This window comes from Dipteris shenzhenensis, chromosome 22 (assembly GCF_047967505.1).
Source record: "Dipteris shenzhenensis isolate YYH24624 ecotype China chromosome 22, Dip_SZ_1.0, whole genome shotgun sequence".
NCBI lineage: Eukaryota > Viridiplantae > Streptophyta > Polypodiopsida > Gleicheniales > Dipteridaceae > Dipteris > Dipteris shenzhenensis.
Window position 1 is genome coordinate 18,218,965 of NC_141617.1, and position 20,292 is coordinate 18,239,256.

The 20,292-nt window shown below is 42.8% G+C and overlaps 1 protein-coding gene across 1 annotated transcript in view; it reads left to right on the forward strand.

Moving 5' to 3' along the window:
- The first annotated feature begins 1,329 nt into the window (after positions 1-1,329).
- Positions 1,330-20,292, forward strand: part of CCC1 (cation-chloride co-transporter 1) — a 35,061-nt gene continuing 16,098 nt past the window's right edge. Inside the window, exons 1-11 of the mRNA XM_087393387.1 lie at positions 1,330-1,445; positions 2,391-2,887; positions 2,992-3,141; positions 3,251-3,329; positions 3,570-3,661; positions 3,790-3,904; positions 4,153-4,253; positions 4,598-4,659; positions 11,637-11,870; positions 12,004-12,115; positions 12,226-12,420. Of these exons, the coding sequence (XP_087249513.1) occupies positions 2,754-2,887; positions 2,992-3,141; positions 3,251-3,329; positions 3,570-3,661; positions 3,790-3,904; positions 4,153-4,253; positions 4,598-4,659; positions 11,637-11,870; positions 12,004-12,115; positions 12,226-12,420 (1,274 nt within the window). The 5' untranslated portion in view covers positions 1,330-1,445; positions 2,391-2,753. The remainder of the gene's footprint in view (positions 1,446-2,390; positions 2,888-2,991; positions 3,142-3,250; positions 3,330-3,569; positions 3,662-3,789; positions 3,905-4,152; positions 4,254-4,597; positions 4,660-11,636; positions 11,871-12,003; positions 12,116-12,225; positions 12,421-20,292) is intronic.

The following is a 20,292-nucleotide window of genomic DNA, read 5'->3' on the forward strand; positions in this document are numbered from 1 at the left end:
GGGGTTCATCCTATTAAAATGGTTTAAATTCTTTCAGAAATTGTAAACACTATGGTATTTCCCAATATGTATTACTCAACTTGTATTTTTTATGATGAAGGGAATAGCTTATTATGTCCCTTTAGCTTGGAAAAATTCAACTGAGTATGGGATATTAATTAAAATTTAGGGGTGTAAAGGCTAGTAGTGCTCTCTTTTGGTGTGTTTTGATTTGAGTTCTGATTCCCCCTCTATGCTCTCCATTCCCTCAAAAACTCTTGTGCATCAACTTCCTATGAGGACCTTGCTCCCAAAAGGCTATCAATTCCAACTTTTACAATCTAGGATAATAATATATCTAATCTATGATCGGCTATTATCACTTCTTCACAACTTCCATAATCTACATAATATGGTATTCATTGCTAGTCTTCCAAGGTCCTTTCAAAACTGTAGTAAATGCTCGAATGCCTTGGAGTCTACTTGACTATTTTGCACATTGCATAAGGCTGATTACTTTCAGCGTTGATAATTTTAGAAATAAACATACCGGAGTTATAAATTTGGTACTTGTGAAATTACAAATCTTCATTTTATATGACAATTCTATGCAATGTTATGAATTTTTAAGTGTTAGAGACCCATTATGTACTACTTAAAGAGCCTACAAATATACAATAATTAAAAATAATCTTTCAAAGCCTAAAGCGAATTTAGGAGATGTGCTACGTAATGGTGAGAGCATGTGCCTCTTGCATTAATTGGAATCCCAATGTATTTTTGCATATCCAAGCTCGCATATCCAAGTTGTAAGGACATGAATGAGAAACTCTTTTAAACAAAATGTGTCCCACCTCCCCACAATTCTTCCTATCAATATTGACTTAGGGACATGTTGACATTTAGCCACCAATACTTTCATCATATGTGACATTCATAAGGGGGCCAACTATTAAGGGCCCATGAGTAGTCCAAGTGAGCCTTTTACAAGGGTAGGAGAAAGAGGGGAATTTAGTGGGGGGCTATGGGGTGGGGGATAAAGTAGGAGATATACCATCTTGTGCCTCCTTTAAGAGATTAGCAAGCTCTCTCATGGGGGGACCCATATAAGCGATTTGAGGATGAGAATATGTAGGCCATCTTTGTGTGTGAGCACATGCATTTAGGCAATGGGCAAGGATGGCCTTAAGGACATGGGAAGTGGAGTCTAAGCCCAAGATTTGAATGGTAGAGTACTTGTAAGGACCAAGTCAAATGTGAGGTAAAATTTAGAGGAAGGGTGAGTGGAGAAGAACTCAGCTCTCATTTTATGCTCAAAAGTTTTGAGCATGTGTACACACCATTCTTGATCTAAGATGTTCGTCTACCTTGATCCAGTGCATTTGTAAGATCTCCTTCTCCCTTGATCCACTTCATTCTTGTATAGGGTGAGACAACCAAGGTATGATTCTAAGGTAGAGGTTGAGGTAAATGTGGGTTGACCACCTTGTGTCCAATGTTCAAAAGCTTTGAGCATGTATATAGAGGCTTGCTCATTTGTCATTCTAGATCTTAGATCTCCTCCTCCGTTGATCCATTGCATTTCTTTTACACGGTGAGTGAGCCAAGATATGATCTAAGGTAGAATTTGAGTTAAATATGGGCTTGTGTCCAATGTTTAAAAGTTTCGAGCATGTGTATTGGCTCCAGGGCTTGCTGATTCACCATTCTGATCCATTGCATTTCTAAGATCTTGATCCACTGCATTCTTGCAAAGGAGTCAATTCTAAGGCTCTTTACAGACCAAACGCCCATCGATGGGCAGAATGGATATGCACATACGTGGACTTCATGTGGGAAAAACTGAGAGGCTCCTTGAAATGCGGGGCACCCATCACCATGGGCAAGCCAAGGTCCCTTGTAAGTGAGGGTGGTGGGGTTCGAATTTCTATAGGCCGTTGATCGCTCCACATCTTGTAGGCCGTTGCTTTGATTTTTGCAAGTTCCTGCTTTGGTCTACAAAGGGGGTGCGCCCACTCACTTAGGAAGCTGACTGGCATTGCTTTGGTTTGTAAACAGCCTAAAGGGTGGGCTTAGATGACGTGAACGCCATCCATGCTACAAGGGCGTTGGCTTGAAGTGTGAGAAGAGCATTCGAGTACTAACATGTATGCTGACAAAGACTTCATTCAGCACCCCCCCTCTCAAACCCAAGCATCGTTAAGAAACCTAAAACCACTTGCAGCCTCTGGCGGGCTGCAACAGCCAAGCACCTTCCATGGGGATGATTGAAAACCTAAAGGAGTCCGATGCGTTTGAACATTGCGGAACAACGGCATTCTTGTTTGGCTATTGCCCTGTCTGAACCCAGCCTAAGGTAGAGGTTGAGCTCCCTCCCCCCCCCCCTCCCCCCCCCGGCCCCCAAATCTTAGCACCCAACTCTCCTTGACACGCCACCCTACCTTGCTCACTAGAGAGCAAGCCCTTCCTGGTGAGATTGCTTGCTGGAGTTCTCTACAGAAGAGGACTTCTCTGACCACCAGGCCAGGCCAGGCCAAGCCAAGCCAAGCCAGGCCATGACACGAGGCCGAGGTTGAGTTAGGATGTGGGTTGGCCACCTTGTGTCCAGTTCAAAATCTTCAGCGTTTGTACAGAGGAAGCCTGCTCATTCTAGATCTAAGATCTTCTTCTTCTTCTTCCTTTGATCCACTGCATTTCCAAGCTCCATCCTCTGTAAGATTGTCGCCGGAAATCTCAATCGTCTCTGTTGTAATTCAATCTTTGAAGTAGCTTCCATGGACTCCTCTGCCCCTCCGATCCCTCGCGGGGATCCTGCGCGAGAAAACGGAGTCGCTTCCGTTGCTAAACCCTTCGATTCCCCCCGTCCCAGCCAGCCTTCCCTCCTCATGAGCGCTTCCGCGCCTCCCAGGTATGCCGATTCGAGCTTTTATCTTCCAATTCTGTTCATTGATTTGCTCTGGATACTGGTTTTGCGGTGCTCTGCCAATCCAATCCGGAGTTTGCGTGTTGCAGGCCAGTGTTAGCCAAACCAGCAAGCATTAACGAGAATGGCGACGAAGGACCGCAGTCTCCCACTCACGAGATTTTCGATCGCACAGGCCGAGAGTCGAGGCTGGAGCTCTTTGGTTTCGATTCCCTGGTCAACATATTGGGCCTTCGGAGGTATGCGAGCGCATCGATACAATGGGTGATCTAGATAATAAACCCAATGTAGATTTGAATTTCCGGAACCAACATAGTCCGCTGAAGTTTCGGTTGATCCTCTCTGCAGTATGGCAGGGCAACAACCTGCCGCACCTGCAAGTCCTAGGGATGGTGAGGATGTTGCGATTACCCTTGGACGTCGTCCGGTAAATGCTTACCCTCCTCACTGCTCAAGAAAAAACTGATTCGGAGAAATGGTTTGGATCGCTTGTCGATTCGAAAGAATTAGTCTTTCTAGTCAGGCTCGTTGTCGGTCGTATTTCCAGTCTCTTTTATATCTTAAAGACACATCAAAATGGTGCGAATGGGCTGCAGTTGACGGTGTCAGATTTGCGTTCCGTGAGATGTAGTAGTCTAGCGTTGATATTTTTTTTTCAAATTTGCAGCGTAGAGACGCCAAGCTTGGAACACTGATGGGGGTTTTCGTACCATGTTTACAAAACATACTGGGTATCATTTTCTACATTCGATTTACATGGTACTGTTTGAGAACTTTACCGTATTGTTGTTTCATACATAACTTTCTATACTTGAGTAGGTTGGTTCATTTCATGTAATGCGTGCTACACTCTGTTAGCTCATATCAAAACACTCTTTTTTGTGCAGGATTGTTGGGATTGCAGGTGTATGGCATACTATCTTATTAGTCACACTGTGCTGTCTCTGCACTTTTTTAACTGGAATCTCACTCAGTGCAATTGCCACTAACGGAGCAATGAAGGTATACGTTCCTACGAGCAATCATAGCACTTGATCTCTTAAGTAACTAGTATGAACCCTTGTCTTCTTAATTCAGAGCCTTGGTGGCCTCTTGCCAGCATCAATTTCTGCTTCTGTCTTTGTTGAAGTAGACTAGGTAGGTGTTCTTCAAGGATCACACTTTGTAGGAGGAAAACAGTTTAGTGGTTTTCTGCATGTTTTTGGTGCACATCTGTATGATAGAGTTTGTGGCAACTGTTTCGTGATCAGGGTGGTGGTCCTTACTATTTGATTGGCCGAGCACTTGGTCCAGAGGTTGGCGTAAGCATTGGCTTGTGTTTTTTCCTCGGCAATGCAATTGCTGCATCATTGTAAGTAGGTGTATGGAAGCTTTATAATGCTTATGATTTTGTTTGTGTACAAATGTGAGATTAATTTGGAGGGTCAAAAAATTTAATTTGTATATTCTGAAGGTATAAATATTGGAGGGAGGGTCGTTGATACTCAAAGAATATTCGTAGTATGAGTGGGCTTTTTTCAAAGAATCAATTGATGATATTGTTAGAATTGTTTAGAGGCTTTTACATGATGGGTTTGGGCAGATTCATATGTAGATAGACATATCTTGATATGATACTATGGTTATGGTGGATGTTCACAAGCCTTTCTATGTTTCCCATCTAATACAAACGTTCATGTGTTGTGTCTTCTGTAGGTATATCCTAGGAGCTGTGGAAACATTCATGGATGCACTACCTGGAGCTGGGATTTTCAAAGGTACACCAGCATATTCTGTTGTGTTCCTTTGTCTATTGAGACTGTCCTGATTGGCTTAAAAGGAGAACTTCTTTAAAGAAAGTCAAACTTGACATGTGAGTCTATCTGCTCTTTTTATATCTAACATTTTAAAGCTGAAAGGCAAAGAACTGTGCTCTATGAAATTAGTTTGCACTCTAAAGCATAGAACTTGCAAGAGTTATGAAGGCTACAGGGTGAAATAAATAATCATATGTAGTTCAGTCCATGTGGTTGGATCTCATCCCTGTGCCTAGCTTTATATCTATTTTAGTTAGTAGAAGGGTTGGATCTTACAATCAGTTTTAAGGTGAAATTCACACTTTAAAAAAATGCATATAATTGTGGCGAATGTTAAGAATAATAGTAATTCTGTCAAATCTTTTTGACTGGAGGGTTTTGTCCCCTTACACTAGTTTTTTTGTGTGGGTTTTGCGGGGTGAGAAGGGGAGCTGCTGGATTAGTTGCCATTGAGATTTTTCCCTTCGTATTTATTGGGATAAGCATGGATGTTGATAAATCATATAGATTGGATCATAGTCAGAATGTTTAAGCATGAGCAACCTTCAAAAGTGTGAAAGGTACATCATGTGATGGCTCTTATTATATGCATATGCGACATGCCATAATAAGGGTCCACTGGAGTCTGTCCTGAGCAGTCAGAGGCCTTCGGTCAGGACTTAGGCTCAGCACCTGTCAGATGTGATTCTCAGCATGCAGTGGCAGATGTGAGGCACGAGCAGGTCCTCAGTCTGGGCACGTCTTGTTTTATTTTTCAGATGGCTTCCAGCATCAATTCTGATCACATGCAATCACATCTGCTGTAGTAATGAAGTTTTCTGATTCTGTGTTGAGTAGTATGTGGCACTTTTGGATTGTAAGCTTGATTTCGTAACCCTTGCTCAGCTGTTGGAGGTCAGTGATCTGTATTCAGCTGTTTGTTTGGTTGACTGTTGCCCGTCACTTCCCTGGTACTGAGCTAGTGACGTACTTTAGATGGCAAGATGGCTTCCAAGTTCGCCAATGGTCTGCTGTACAATGGCTTGCTGTTGTTCCATGTTATGAGATTGGACTAGTTGGGGCCTCACTTGACATCATATCCAAGAGCATTTTGGAGCAGGAGAGGGCCAGCCAAAAGGGCTTCTACGAGTCCAAGGGAGGTGGCATAGGACCTGCAGTCATAGCTCGCAGGAATCTACACACCTAGGCTGACATCCAGGGCAGCAAAGGTAGAGAGATCACGCTATGGAGACTAAGTCTACAGAAGCTCATTGAGGAGCATGCGGGGTCAGGGATCTAGAGGTGCCAAGGAGATAGTAGTACAAAAAATTTTAAAGGAAAATCAATTACCACTATTACACAACAAGCTCAACCATCTCTTCCACCTTTTGCACCTAAGCTCAACCATCTCTATTCCACAAATTTTAAAATTAATTACCACTATTCCACAATAAAATCAACAATATCTTCCGCCTTTTTCACCATAAGCTCAACCATCTCTTCCCCCTCATAAGGCTGCCATACCCCCCATACCACTCCCTCCATTCCTTCCAAGATTACATGCCTAGATCTTCCAATTTTTCATCCAAACTAGGGACCTCCACATTCATACATTCCTTTCAAGACTACATGCTCTGGACCAACAAATTTTCATCCCGAAAAGTGTTCATGCGTGCACTTGTCATTATACACTTCATCTCTTCCATATTTCGTCAAGTGTTCATGCATGCACTTGTCATTATACACTTCATCTCTTCCATATCCCGTCATACCATCCACTGCACATGCGAATCTCATTATACACTTCATCTCTTCCATATCTCGTCATACCATCCACTGCACATCCGAATCTCATCTTCCTAGTTGGAGTGCAAGTTTCTAGTTGAGAATTCAAACCAGAAGTTGGAGTACAAGCTGCTGGTTGAGAATTCAAACTAAAAACTTCGAGGACTGACATGGTGAAGGACTCTATAGCAATGTTTTTAATGAGCTTTGTAGGGAACATGGGTTCACCTAGATGTTTACTATGGGATATGGCCCACAATGAAATGGAATACTAGAGAGCAAGAACCAAACCATGCTAGGGATGGTGAGGAGCATGTTGTGCTATCAAAATTTCCCAAACTACCTGGGGGTAGAGTAGCCAAAACAAATGTGTATCTATTGAATAATTGGGCTCTAGTATCAGGGAGTTAGGTATACATTTTTTGACTATCATGTGCATTAAATAGAAGGGCATTTTTACATTTTGTTTTTAGCAAAAGCATATTTATATAGGGATGTCCTAAAAAACATTTTGGAAAAAAGATACAAATTTGTATAGAAAAGGGGTGTCTTTGAATCATACAATATTCATAGATAAGGGATTATAGAAATAGGTCTTGAATGCACATGATATATAGGTTTACATTTACTGACTCCCTTGAGGCTCCAATTCATGCAAATCTAGAGACAACACTTACAAGATCTAGCATGGATTGAAGCCAAATGTGGATCATGTGCATGGGTTTGGATCAATCTCCTATTCCCATGTGCTTGATGTGATTCAAAAGAGTCTAGAGTCATGTGAAGATAAGTACCCGATGACTAACTACCCACCACAAACTCATGGATAGAAGTTGTACCGAGTTAGCAAGACAATCCACGTGTCGAGGGACATGTTTGTTTACTTGCTTACATACAGTGAAGTAAACATAAGTAAAGAAGTTTTGGATTCCGTAGTTAAACACTTTCGCATGTAATTCTTGGGATGCTCTATCAATCTTCTGCGATTGTGGGATACCCTCTATATAGGTCATGTCTAGCGTAGAGTGCTATTGCGGTGGCATGGAATCTTATGTTTCATGCACAAGCGAAACACATTGAGATCCATAATCATCATGTTAGAGAGAGAATAGGGGACTCCAGTTGGTGAAAAATGGTATTAGCTAGTGGAGGGTGGGGGGAAGGGGGGGATGGGGAGCGATAAAGGAGAAAGGATAAGATGCCACGTTCCTTGCACAACACTTGTAAAGGTCTTTCCAGATGTTTCCTACTCCCTGCCCACGGCGTATAAAGAGGCTTCGTGCTTGGATAGCTTCTGATCGCGCCGCCTCCTCCTCCTCGCATTTTGAGATTCTTAGTATATTGCAGATCTATTGCAGCAACTTCCGTTCTAGCAACTTCCGTTCTTCCATCTCCTCTTCTTAAGTAGGACACGCAAACTAGGACCGTAAGCGTCGTTGCTGGCTCAGAAAAGCCTCGCTCACTTGTCCTAAACAAATCAACGCTCCTTCCTAAAAACCCATCTTCGCTCTCGCAAATAAAATCAAAAGTTCTTCCTCCGCCTGAGGGAAGAGAAATAGGAGGCCCTCGAAGAAGTAAGAAAGCACTTCAGAGATGCAAGAGATGGGTTGGGCACGTACCAAGAGGTAGAGGAAGGACCTTGTAGGGGAACGAAGATGCCACGCCACCCCTTCTTGAAACTGCATCGCTCCCTAACTCTACTAATAGCCTACCATAGCTCTTTAACTCTACGAATCATTGCATGGAAGAATGGAGGGACATGGAACCTCTATTTGCTTGTTGAGCGGAGGGAGTGAGAGGGAGGGGGGGCGGGGGGCATAGTAGGGAGTGAGAGGGGGGGCAAGGTAGGGTGCACGGAGGGACTCAGAGAGGGGGCGGCGAGGCGGAGGGGAGGGAGTAATGGAGGGAGTGAGAGGGGGGGGGCTGGCGAGGCGTAGGGGAGGGAGTAGGATGGCGAGGCTGAGCGGAGGGTGGAGGGGGAGGGATTAATTAGATTAATTGGATTAGTTAGAATAGAGCCCCCAAGTGGATTAGTTAGATTAGGACCCTTATGGATCCTTATTGCTTAATGGAATGAATTTCATATACCACTTTTGCAAAGTTCTATTTACTTGTTGATGCAATGCCAATATGAATTGCATAGTCGATTAGATCACAAAACTACAATCCCAATGCAAAAACTTTGATGCAAATCGGATGCTTGAGCTCAAAGATTTTGATTTTTTCCCATTATGTTAGAGAGAGATTACATGCAGGAGAAATCAAATTTGATCTATTGTCCTACATATCAGAATGTTGCATATCTTTTCACCAAGGCCCTATCTAGAGAAAAGTTTGAAGATTCCCACAAAGCTTTAGTTTGGTGATTGAGATCACTCCTTGTACACTAGGACATTTTCATTCTAGGGGGTGTTGAATATTTAAGACAGTGGCCAATGTATTAGTTAGTTAGCAAGGTTAGTGGCGCTTTTTTCTTGTAAGTAATTTTCCCCTAGCCACAGTTAGTGGTCGAGTTTGTAGTTGAATGAGTTTTAATTCACCCTAGTGTAGAAAAGGGGGAAGGGGCAGCTTTAAAGAAAGAGGGATAGAATAGTAGAAGGGAGAGATAGAGGGGAAGAAGGGAGCAAAAGGGGAGGAGAGAGAGAAAGATATAGAGATAGAGAGAGAGAGTGAGTAGGGAGAAGAGAGAGTGAGTGAGCGTAGGCAGCAGGTAGCAGGTAGCAGGAAGGAGGAGGGGAGGTAGATAGGATTAGATGTCACATCAAAAAAGGTCTACAAATAGGGGTGGATGGGGACTTATATAGGCCCGTCACATTTCCCACCTAAGAGCCTTTAAAGGTCCTGTAAATTACCCCTTTTCCCCCCTTCATTTCAGCCATCCCTTCCCATAGAATTTTGCTTTTAAAATTTCACAGCATGGCTGTCCAAAAGTGCAGCAAACAGCAACTGCTAATCAGTCCGGTAGGAGATAGGGGTGTCCTGGACAATGCATTCTGGATGCCATGAATTTTCATCCTCAGGGAGTCCCCGCCACTTGATAAGATTCTCTATGTAGACCGTGTTGCGGAGTACATGGTCTCTAAAAACCCACGATGCGCTTTGGAACATAGAGGATGTGGCCCTCCTCATCCATAGGTGGCAACTCAGAAGAACATGGACATGTCCCCCCACGTGTGGTTTCAGCAAATACACATGGAAAACATCATGGATCTTGGAGGTATTGGGTAGCTCCAACTGATATGCTACCTCTTCAACCTTGTGGATGATCCTGTAAGACCGTAATACCTATGATCAAGCTTTGTGTTGGTATTACCTTTCAGCGAGGCATAACGGTTCTTATGGAGACGCAAATGCACATAATCTCCCTCTTTGAAAGACAAATATCTCATGCGTTCATCCGCATACTTCCTCTGCTTGGCTTGGGCATCTTGCATATTCTTTTTTGCCAACTGCAGAAGGGCATCCATCCTCTCCAAGTCATTTTGTGATTGCTGATTTTTCACAGCCATGTTAGCAACCGATATAACCTAAATTGCACAGTCAGTGATAACTGTTAGAAACAAGGTGAAAGGGGAGAGAGAGAGAGAGAGAGAGAGAGAGAGAGAGAGAGAGGCTAGGGAGAGAAGAAGTGGTACACAAATGTAGAAACCATGAAGGCTTTCATTCATCCATCAAGTATGACAAGACAAGTGAAGTACAAGCCTTATGTAGGCTACTCACTCACACTGAGCACCTAGTGCATATGGGATACGTCCCATGATGACTCGTGGCACTCACACAAGACTCACACACATAGACTAGTACAAGATCACCTAGTACTACACACTAACACTTCACACCAACACACTCTTTGACTATGATATCTCCAACAATAACAACCAGAAGGACTTTATCCCTGCAGCAGTAAATCACGGAAGATTGATAAAGTTTGCTGTCAATATAATTACTTATTAGGAAACCTTCACAGAAACAGTGTTGGACAAACCATAGAAAGGCATGCAAAGGCTTGAGAAGAGCAACAATAACAAGTGTAATATACATGGGGGATAGGGCTTCCTCCTGACACACGTCACAGAGACTAAATGATCTAGAAAAAAGAGAGGAAGAGAAGAGCAGCACAAAACCCCTCACTGGTCCAACTGACACTCTTTCAAAGTGAGTACTTGCTGTTTTCAATGCATGCCAAGAGCCACAAAATTCATTGATGGGTGAAATCCTCTTTGATCTAGCTGCTCTAAATAATGCTAAATAGTCTATCTGAGAAAAGAGCAGGCCTACAAGGACTGACAGGCCACTGCCAATCAACCAGCCAACCACATCACTGGCTCTAAATCGGACCCCAAACTTCTAGACTGGCCTTTTCCTCAATTAGGTCCCTTTTTCCAGAGCCAATCAAAGAGTGGTCCTTGAAGTCCTGCCCTAACCATGGTGGAAACTACTTTACACCAGAGACCAGAGGGGGAAAATCTCAACTGACTTGCTGCAGAAATAATATAAGCCACGGATAGTAGGAGAGGCAGAGACCCGGAGAACGAGACGCGGCACACCTGACAGAGGACAGATGCACAGATCACACTCACAGACATCTCTATTTTCAGACCTTGGGTGCGGCCCATCAGGGTTACCGTGGCGCTCGTCAGGCGTCGGGTAGCGGCCAGGAGGGCACGGCGAATTACTAAGCCAGATAGCAGACAGCGATCATTACGGGCTTCTTGCCTACTGTGCCTATAGTCTGTCATTGGGTGTATCTTGATGTTCTGTATGCCTATTGTATTGTATTGGATTAGACTGCGTCTCCACATGAGGATGATGAACCCAGGATGGCTGTATAGACATGTATGATGATATCACTGACTATGTCTACACAGTTTTCTAGCATGGGTTAGGATGCTCGCTTAGTAGCTCCACCCTTTTGCTCATTGTATCAGCCTTCAGGTTTTCTTTCAGTCTCATAGACCCATTGGTCTTTCACAGACTTTAATAAACTTCTTTCTTTCTGATGCCTGACACCACAACAGTTTAGAGAAAATAATCTGCAGCTCCAGCATCTTACCATTTTATTTTTCTTGTGGGATTTGAAATTTTTAAATTGAGAATGAGTCAAGTAGATACAATACATAACAAGGAGTTGCATGTGTATTTACTTGGTTTTGGGATATTTTTTGTTGTCACAGCCTCTGTCACAGAAGTTTTGGCTCCATCCGCTTCAGGAACGACTGCTGAAGCAGTGAACAGCCCCAATTTGCATGATTTACAGATTTATGGAGTTATTGTTACTGTGGTCTTGTGTCTGATTGTATTTGGTGGAGTAAAGATCATCAACAAGGTTGCACCGACTTTTCTCATCCCTGTGCTACTTTCGGTGGTCCTCATTTTTATTGGAATGTTTGCAGCACGTTCTCATGAAGGTTGAAATCAAGTGCCATTCTCCTTTATGTTTTATACTTCCTTCTGGATGCAGTTTACATGGACAGTCATCTGGATGATGACTTAATGTTTGGTTTTCCTGCACTGGCTTCTATTGTTTGTGGTGGACGTTAGGTGTCACTGGTTTGAGATTCAGCACATTAAAAAAGAATTGGGGAGCAGAATTTCAGCGAACAAACAGGGCAGGAATACCAGCACCAGATGGAGTGGCATATTGGGGTTTTGAGTATGTGCTTTTAGTGAACATGATTTTCTTTGCTTTTCCTTGCAATTGCTAAGTCCAGGCTGCACTGTATGGATGGACCATGTGGTTTCTAATTGATGGTTTTCTTCCAGTGCATTATTGGGACTTTTCTTCCCTGCAGTGACTGGAATCATGGCAGGCTCTAATCGATCAGCATCGTTACGAGATACGCAACGGTCGATACCTAAAGGCACTTTGTCTGCCATTGCTGCGACAACAGCTCTATACTTAATCTCCGCCTTCATGTTCGGAGCAGTTGCTACCAGGGAGGAGCTCCTCACAAACAGGTGTTGCTGAACATAATCATTTTCTAGTTGAAAAGTGTGAAGTGCTTCAAACTTCTATTTCTTAATGAAGTTGTAGTTATGAAATTTGACAAAGGGATGAAATTGAGGATGCTAAGTTTGATAAGAGAAATACGGCAGAAAAAAAGTTGGTTTGCTTGTTATGCTTATCTGCTTGCAACCATTCTATGTGTAGTCTGCATTGGTTTTGTTTATCACTGAGAATGTGACCTTCACATATTAGCAATATGAGCTTTAGAATGTCGAGCATTGAAGCTCAGACTGACAGGGTAATTTTTAAGGGACCTAGGTTGTCTCCTTAAAAAAAGGGATGCACTAATAACAAGGTGGTAACATCGACAACACGACTGCTACATCCTCGATGTTTGATGCCAATGTCAAAGAGGCAGCGACATAGGCAAGTATAGTCTAGGGACTAGCATGCATAAATTGGACTGGTTCATGCAAGGGAAGCCATCTTGTTACATGACGATTTGATAGCAGCAGTGCTGCTCATTCACACCTCTTCGGTCTGTTTTGTGGTCCATCCTAGGCAGTGCGAAGTTCGTCCATCATTCCCAGCCCCATACTTGGCGGTTCCTTGGGGCTGAGTTTATGGGAGCAGCTAGAAGGCTGCCATAAAGCATTGCGGTCTGCCCTAGAGGGATCATTGGAGAAGGGGGAAGAAGCTGGTGAGGGCCTGGACAGCCAGGTTGGCAGTTATATGGTAATAGCTCACACCCAGGCAGACTGGTTTCTGCCCCTCTTTCCTTCGCTTAGCTCTATCCTTTCCTCTTCTTTTCTTCCTGCCATATTTATTCCACTTCTTCCCTTCCCCTTCCCCTTCCCCTTCCCCTTCCCCTCTCCGTTGAGATATCCTTCAGCCCCTTCTCATCATTTCAGCCTCTTTCTCTCTCTTTTCATCCTTCCATGAGGCGGTTATGAGATCTTGTTTTTTAAGGAAAGCGGATTTAGAAGTGACATCTGGGTTGGCTAGAGGAGCTTATGGCAGCTTCCTCACATTCCACTGCCTTCTGAATCTTTTTTCCTAAGAAGGCAAAAAACATGTTAAGTATTTGTTCTAGGAATTTGCAGCAGTAGTTGGGCTTCTCAGTGAAAGCTAATGGAGCATTTGTGTAGATGTATAGGGGTTGGCCCACAATGGGTCGGTGAAAAGAGGGGGTTTGGGGATTATCATGGTCAATATCTTCAGTCCTTTTGACATGAATCATGAATCATGATATATCTTCAATCCTTTTAAGTTTTGCAAATTGCACCTATGCAACATGTAGAATGTTTGTGTTTCGTCATGGACATCTTCTAAGCATTGAATGTCCATTCAAGAAAAGCTTGTACTTACTCTAAAACTCTAAAATATCTCTCTCTTTTTTTTGTGTGTATCGAACGTACCATCTAACGTACGCTCAATATTTTTTAGTTCTTTTACTGTCTGCCTTGCAGCCATATTGACTCTGTACTGGTTTGCAGGCCCTACTGCAGCATCTAAGCTTGCTGCCCATGTGGCAGTCGTATATCTTATCTTTCTCTTTGCTGGTACGCCTCTCCCATTTACAAATATTAGCGAGTCGTGACTCGTGACATGAAGAAGTGAGTACCAAAAGGGGGATTAAGGTCCAATATAGATGCAAAAAGTCTTACAAAAAGCTTTACACTACAAGCAAGAGCCTAGGGCCTAGGTCGTGGCCTCTAGGTACTCCCGTCACTGTCAAATCCAAGACTATGATCACTCTGACTAGAGGATGATGAGGATCCATGAGACTCCTCACCATAGTCACCCTTCTCATCATACTCCGGCTCTCGAGCCACAAGGGTGTCCTCAGCAATGGATGTGGTTGATATACTTCCGGAGCTGTGCCTCACATAGGTTCGGGAAGTCGATGGCTTGGATGTCCTAATATGGCCTGATGGCTTGGATGTCCTAATATGGCCTGTGGATGCTTTGCGACCATGAGTGCCATTGATTGGAACGATGACTCTTCTCCCAATGTAAGTGCGTGACACTTGTGGATCTATCTCCTCCAGCTCCAAGTAGAGGTTCCTAAAAATCTGGTCTTGCTCTGGATCGCGCTCTCTGGGGACACTTCTAAGCTTATTTGTCTATAGCTTGCATTCATCTACATTTCCCTGAAAATTTGACCACGAAGACTGTAGTTAGAACGTAAGACCTACAACTTACAAGTGTCAAGTGAGAAGTACCATTGTGTACAACTTACAAGTATGGAGAGAAAATATGAGTTTACAATATAGGAAGTTGAAAAGGCTACCTGTCTAGCCATAGGCATCTCATGCATATTGCGCAACATACGTAAGTTAGAGCGACAAGAAATAAGCCGCTTCAATTGTTTTTGCTAAGCTTGTTGTGTATCTTTGTGTGAATGAGAGAGTAGGCGGACCAATTCCTCTCACATGCACCCAATGGGCAATCCTAATGTACATCAAACATTAATGAAACCACTCGCTCATAAATTACTGCAAAACATTCTCATAAGCTCTCTCTCTCCCCCTCTCTCTATAGACAACCAGGGCCCATGACAACATGTCGGGCTGGACCTCCTTGAACCACTTCTCTATTACTTGAAAGAGAGTGAGTACAAGAGCTCAGCGTGAAGCTGCCCATACAAAATCCAAAACGTGAATCAAATTACATGAGTTCTTAGGCTCTCTTTCTTGGCAACAAGCCACTTGTCAAATTCTACATTACTTTCCTAATTACATGCCACTAAGGGCAACTCTGGAGTCTTCGAAGCACTTGACCACGCGAACAGCCTCCTAGATGCTTGTTAGGCTTCATAGCGCTTGGGAAAATAACCCTTCTTAGTTACCTGCAACAATTAATTAAAGTGCACCACTATGGCACCCATTAATTGTTAGCACTTTGCTTGCAAATAATACATTGTGAACTAATGCTAGTCACAGTGGGCGTCCCACTGGACACGTGCACACATAACAAATATATAAATATATTTATTCTCTGGTTGATCGGACTCAATGCTCTTGCATAATTAAGGAGCTTTGACCAAGGGTCGAGGCGCCTTAATTATAGTCAAGTCTCTCCAACCGAAGTTGGCACAACTCTCCAACCAAAGTTGGCACATCTTGGCTAACCGCAGTTAACCTTCTTAGTATAAACCAAGTCTTCTTGACCGACATCAGGCTTACTTGACCGAAGTCAAGTATCTTTGACTGTTGTTAATTCTTTGACCAATAGAAGAACTCTTTTGACCATAATTAACCTAGATGGAAAATTCTTTAATCATGATCAAATAAATGATCAACTGTACTTTGACTTAGGATATTTACATTGTGATGACATCCCCTCGGCTTCTATTTTGTTGACATCAACTGAAAAGCTTTCTTGTAAACATCCAAAAGCTATGGATGATCGGACAACATGCTGAAGATCCATCCACTTGGCATCCAATGCCGTATAATTCTTGAATTTTACAAGGTACCCTTGCCTTGAGGGCCTTTGCGTACAGTATGGTACACAATTTGCTCTGGCTAAAGAACCTCCTCTAGCTCATTCACTTTTGGTGGATCCTCTAATATTGCCTCTGTAGGCTCTGACCCCTGAAATTTCTTTAGAAGACTCACATGGATGCATTGTGAATCCTCCAATGCTCTGGCAATGCTAACCTATATGCGACCTCATTTATTCTTTCTATAACTCTGAAAGGGCCATAGTATCTGGGAGATAACTTTGCATACACTTTCTGTTTTCCTTTAAACTTGCGGAGCCTAGCTTTCTAGAACTTTAAAAGTACCCAATCCCGTTCTTTGAGATCTAACTGTCTCCTATGCTTATCTGCAACTCTTTTATGCTTCTCTTGAGACCTTTCAATTGCTGTCCGGACTTGGCTGTAAGCTGTCTGGAGGTCTCTCACAAATTGATCAGCTGTAAATGTTTCGTCTTTGGTCCTTAGGATAGGTGGCAGAATCACCTTCCCATAGATGACCTCAAAGGGGGCTTTCCCTGTAGAGCTGTGTACTATATTATTGTAAGCAAACTCTACCAATGGTAGGTACTTTTCCCAGGCTGAACCTTGGTCACCCACGTAGCATTTCAGCATATCCAATTCTGTAGAATTTGCTACTTCACTTTGACCATCTGTTTGGGGATGGAAAGAAGAAGGAAAATTCAGATTCGTCCCCATATTATCAAATAAAGCTCTCCAGAATAGACTGGTCATTCTGGTTACTTGATCACTGACAATGGACTTAGGCATACCATGATGCTTAAAGATCTGTGCCATGAAAAGCTTAGCCATATGATCTGCCTTTATGGTTTTGTGAACCGGAATGAAATGAGCTTGCTTGCTGAATCTATCAATGATAGTTGAAATGCCATCATTCCTTGACTTTGATCTTGGCAAATAAAAAATGAAGTCCATTGTAATACTTTCCCACGGTGCTTGAGGCATGGGAAGAGGCATAAGTAGGCTAGGCGTCTTTCGTCTATCATACTTCACTTTCTGACACGTAAGGCATTCAGTAACAAACTGATGTATATCTTTCCGCATCCCTGGCCAAAATAAATACCTCTCTAGTGCTTGATTTGCTGCTGTAATTCCTCTATGCCCAGCATAGGGAGGTGCATGGCATTCCTCCAAAATATTTTTCCTCATCTCTTGGTGATGCATAGGCAGTCATCTTTCATTAGATACCCATCTTTTTGAGGGAATAGTGATTGGTGGACTGCCCCTCTTGCATTTGCTGTAAAATCTCACCAAAATCTGCATCATTAGCATGTTGCTTCCTCATGAAATCGTTTAGACTTCACAAGCAGTTGTAGCTTGAATGAAGAGATTTTGGACTACTTTTTGATTAGCCTTCTCCTTTAGTGCTAGCCTTTGTCACGGGTGAGTCTGCCCTTCACCTCCGGAGTGCCGACAGAAACTCAGTACGAAGACTTTGTATAAATGGATGCTCAAGTATGTGTGGGTGTGTGGATTTGTATGTGTGAGAGCATGTTTTTATACTATGGTCTACACTCACTGTTGGGCGCTAATGACGTCAGTGGGGATGTCATAGTAGCTAGTCCTTGCTATGCGTGATGGAGCTTATGGTTTTCAATCTAATGAATGACTATCGTGAGATTGAAACGGCACTATGTTGTGTTTTTAGTGGATGAGTTTGTGAATGTTCATGGATTCATCTAGGTATATTGCTCCCTCATGCCTTCTAGGTCCTGATGATAAGCAATGGTCACATTGTTGACCTGGGGTCTTTGGGACAAGGCATCTCCGAATTCTTGGAGTATGGACAATCTGAAAATGATACATTGATAACATATATGCCCATTTCATATGCTTCTCGGAGAGTTTTGTCTGAGTTAGAAAATATCTTAGACTTTGGTGATCTATTTTAACAGTAAAATCTGCACCCAAAAGATAATGCTTCCATGTATTCACTGCATGAACTATAGCCAACAATTCTTTTTCAAAGATTCCCAGATATCTCTCAGCATCACGCAATCTTCGGCTTTTGTATGCTACTACATGTCCATTCTGATGTAATGCAGTCCCAACACACTCTCCACAGGCATTGCAATCAACATCAAAAGGTTGATAAAGATCCAGGACTACAAGAATAGCCTTTGTAGTTAACTTCTCCTTGGGTGTATTGAATGCTTTCTTCTGTGACATTTCCCATGTGAAGGCTGCATTTTTCTTAGTAAGGTCATGTAGTGGAGCTGCGATATCAGCAAAACGCCTGATGAATCTCTTGTAATAGGAGCAAAGTCCCAAAAAACTACGGACTTCATGCACTGTTTTCAGCACAGGCCATTCTTGGATAGCTCGGATCTTTGGAGGATCCATTTGTATCCCATTCTTGGATAATATGTGCCCTAGATAATGGATCTCTTCCAAAAAGAATTCACTTTTCTTGCTATTGGCAAAAAGCTGATGATTTTGAAGTTCTTGAAACACCAAAGCAAGATGTTCCCGGTGCTCTTCTTCTGTCTTTGAAAAGACTAGGATATCATCAAAGAAAGTACCCGTGAAGTGCGTGTACTTTCGGAAGATGCGATCCATCATTCTATTGAATGTGGCGGGAGCATTTGTCAATCCAAAAGGCATCACCAAGTATTCATACAACCCAAATGTAGTGCAAAAAGTTGTCTTATGCACATCTTGTGGTTGTATTCTAACTTGATGATAACCACTCTTCAAGTCTATCCTGCTGAAAACTGTTGCTCCTCTGAGCTGGTCAAGCACATCATCTATGCGTGGTATTGGGAATCTTTTTTTGATGGTCATCTTATTCAATGCACGGTAATCAATCGACATTCGAAAAGAACCATCTTTCTTTTGCACTAAAAGTACTGGTGAGCAAAAAGGAGATGAATTGGGCTGAATCAACCCTTTGGACAGCAAGTCTTGCACCTAAGCCATAATCTCCTCTCTCTGAGTCTCACTGACCCTATAAGGTGGTCTATTTGGTGGCTCACTACCAGGCATTAATTCTATCTGATGATCCTCTGGTCTTTTGGGGGTAACTCCCCTGGCAAAGCATCTGAAAAACAATCTTTAAAGTTTACAAGAAACTGAAATTTACCTTTGTCTGCATCATTCATTTCAGCATGCATATCATTCTCTTTTTCTTTTACAAAAACCATGTACGCGGAAATTGCAGACTTTATTGCTTTACCACATGTAACATCAGATACAATGGGGATAGTTTCCCCTTTATTCATGGCAACTAAATGCTGGTTTTTCCCCGTATGGATAAAACTCATCACACTCTCAGGTTATTCTATCTTTACTTCCTTTTGATGGAACCACGGTGTACCAAGTACAACATCATGCTGCTTGAGAGGAGAAATTAAGAAGTCCTCCTGATCTACATAACTCTGCACATGGACACGAAGCTTTCCAATCAAAGGAGTAACTTGCACTGGATTTCCTTGGAACATTTGATCAGCTTGAAGAGCTCTGCCTAGCTCTTCAGTTTTAATCCATAATCTGAGGGCTAAATCTTCAGATATGAAATTGTCTGTAGACCTTGGATCAAATAGGATTAATGCTTGCTGATCTCTTACCTTTCCCATGATAGCAAAAGCTCTTTTTCCTTTGGGTCTGAGGTACTACCCAAAACATCCGGGACTGCTCCCACCATTGGTCTCGGTGGTACTTGTGGCTTTTTCTACTCCTTAGAACCCGAAGGCTTTTCAGGGCATTGGACAGCCATATGCCACTCTTTCATAGATCTAAAGCATTTCCCATCTCTTCGGAATTCAGCTATCTGTTCAGGAGTGAATGGGGATTTGCCTTTATATGACTTTGAAAGTTGAGTACCCCTCGGCTTCTGAGGTTGAAATCCTTTCTTTTCAACCTTGGGATACTCTTTTTTGAAAATTCAGGTTTCTTCCTTTCAGTACCTCTTGCATGCAAGGATAGCCCTGTGGCTGGATCTTGTAACGGCACGAGACTAGCTAGCCCAAGGCATTCACCATTGCTTGAATTTTCGGGCCGAGATCTGCTCTGTACTTTCTCATTTGGGTTCTTTTGGAGATATTTTTGAAAGGTGCAACCTGCAAATAAGCATCACAAAGCTTTTGGTTTTACACATCCACTGTATCCCTTGCATCCATATGCAAACTGTCCCAATCTTGAAGAACATGATCTCTAAACTATTTAGCATGAACTGCTGGTAGAAGGCTTTGTTGAAGCCCTTCCACCTCTTTGGGGTTGACCCACCATGCACTAGCTATCGCTGTCACGTGCAAACTGACCATCCTCAACTTGGAGGATTCTGGAAAATTTTCTATACCAAATGCAGCATCAAACTGTCTAATGAACTGTAGTGCTTTGTCTGTATGACCATATTGTCCATTATGGGTCATAAACTTGA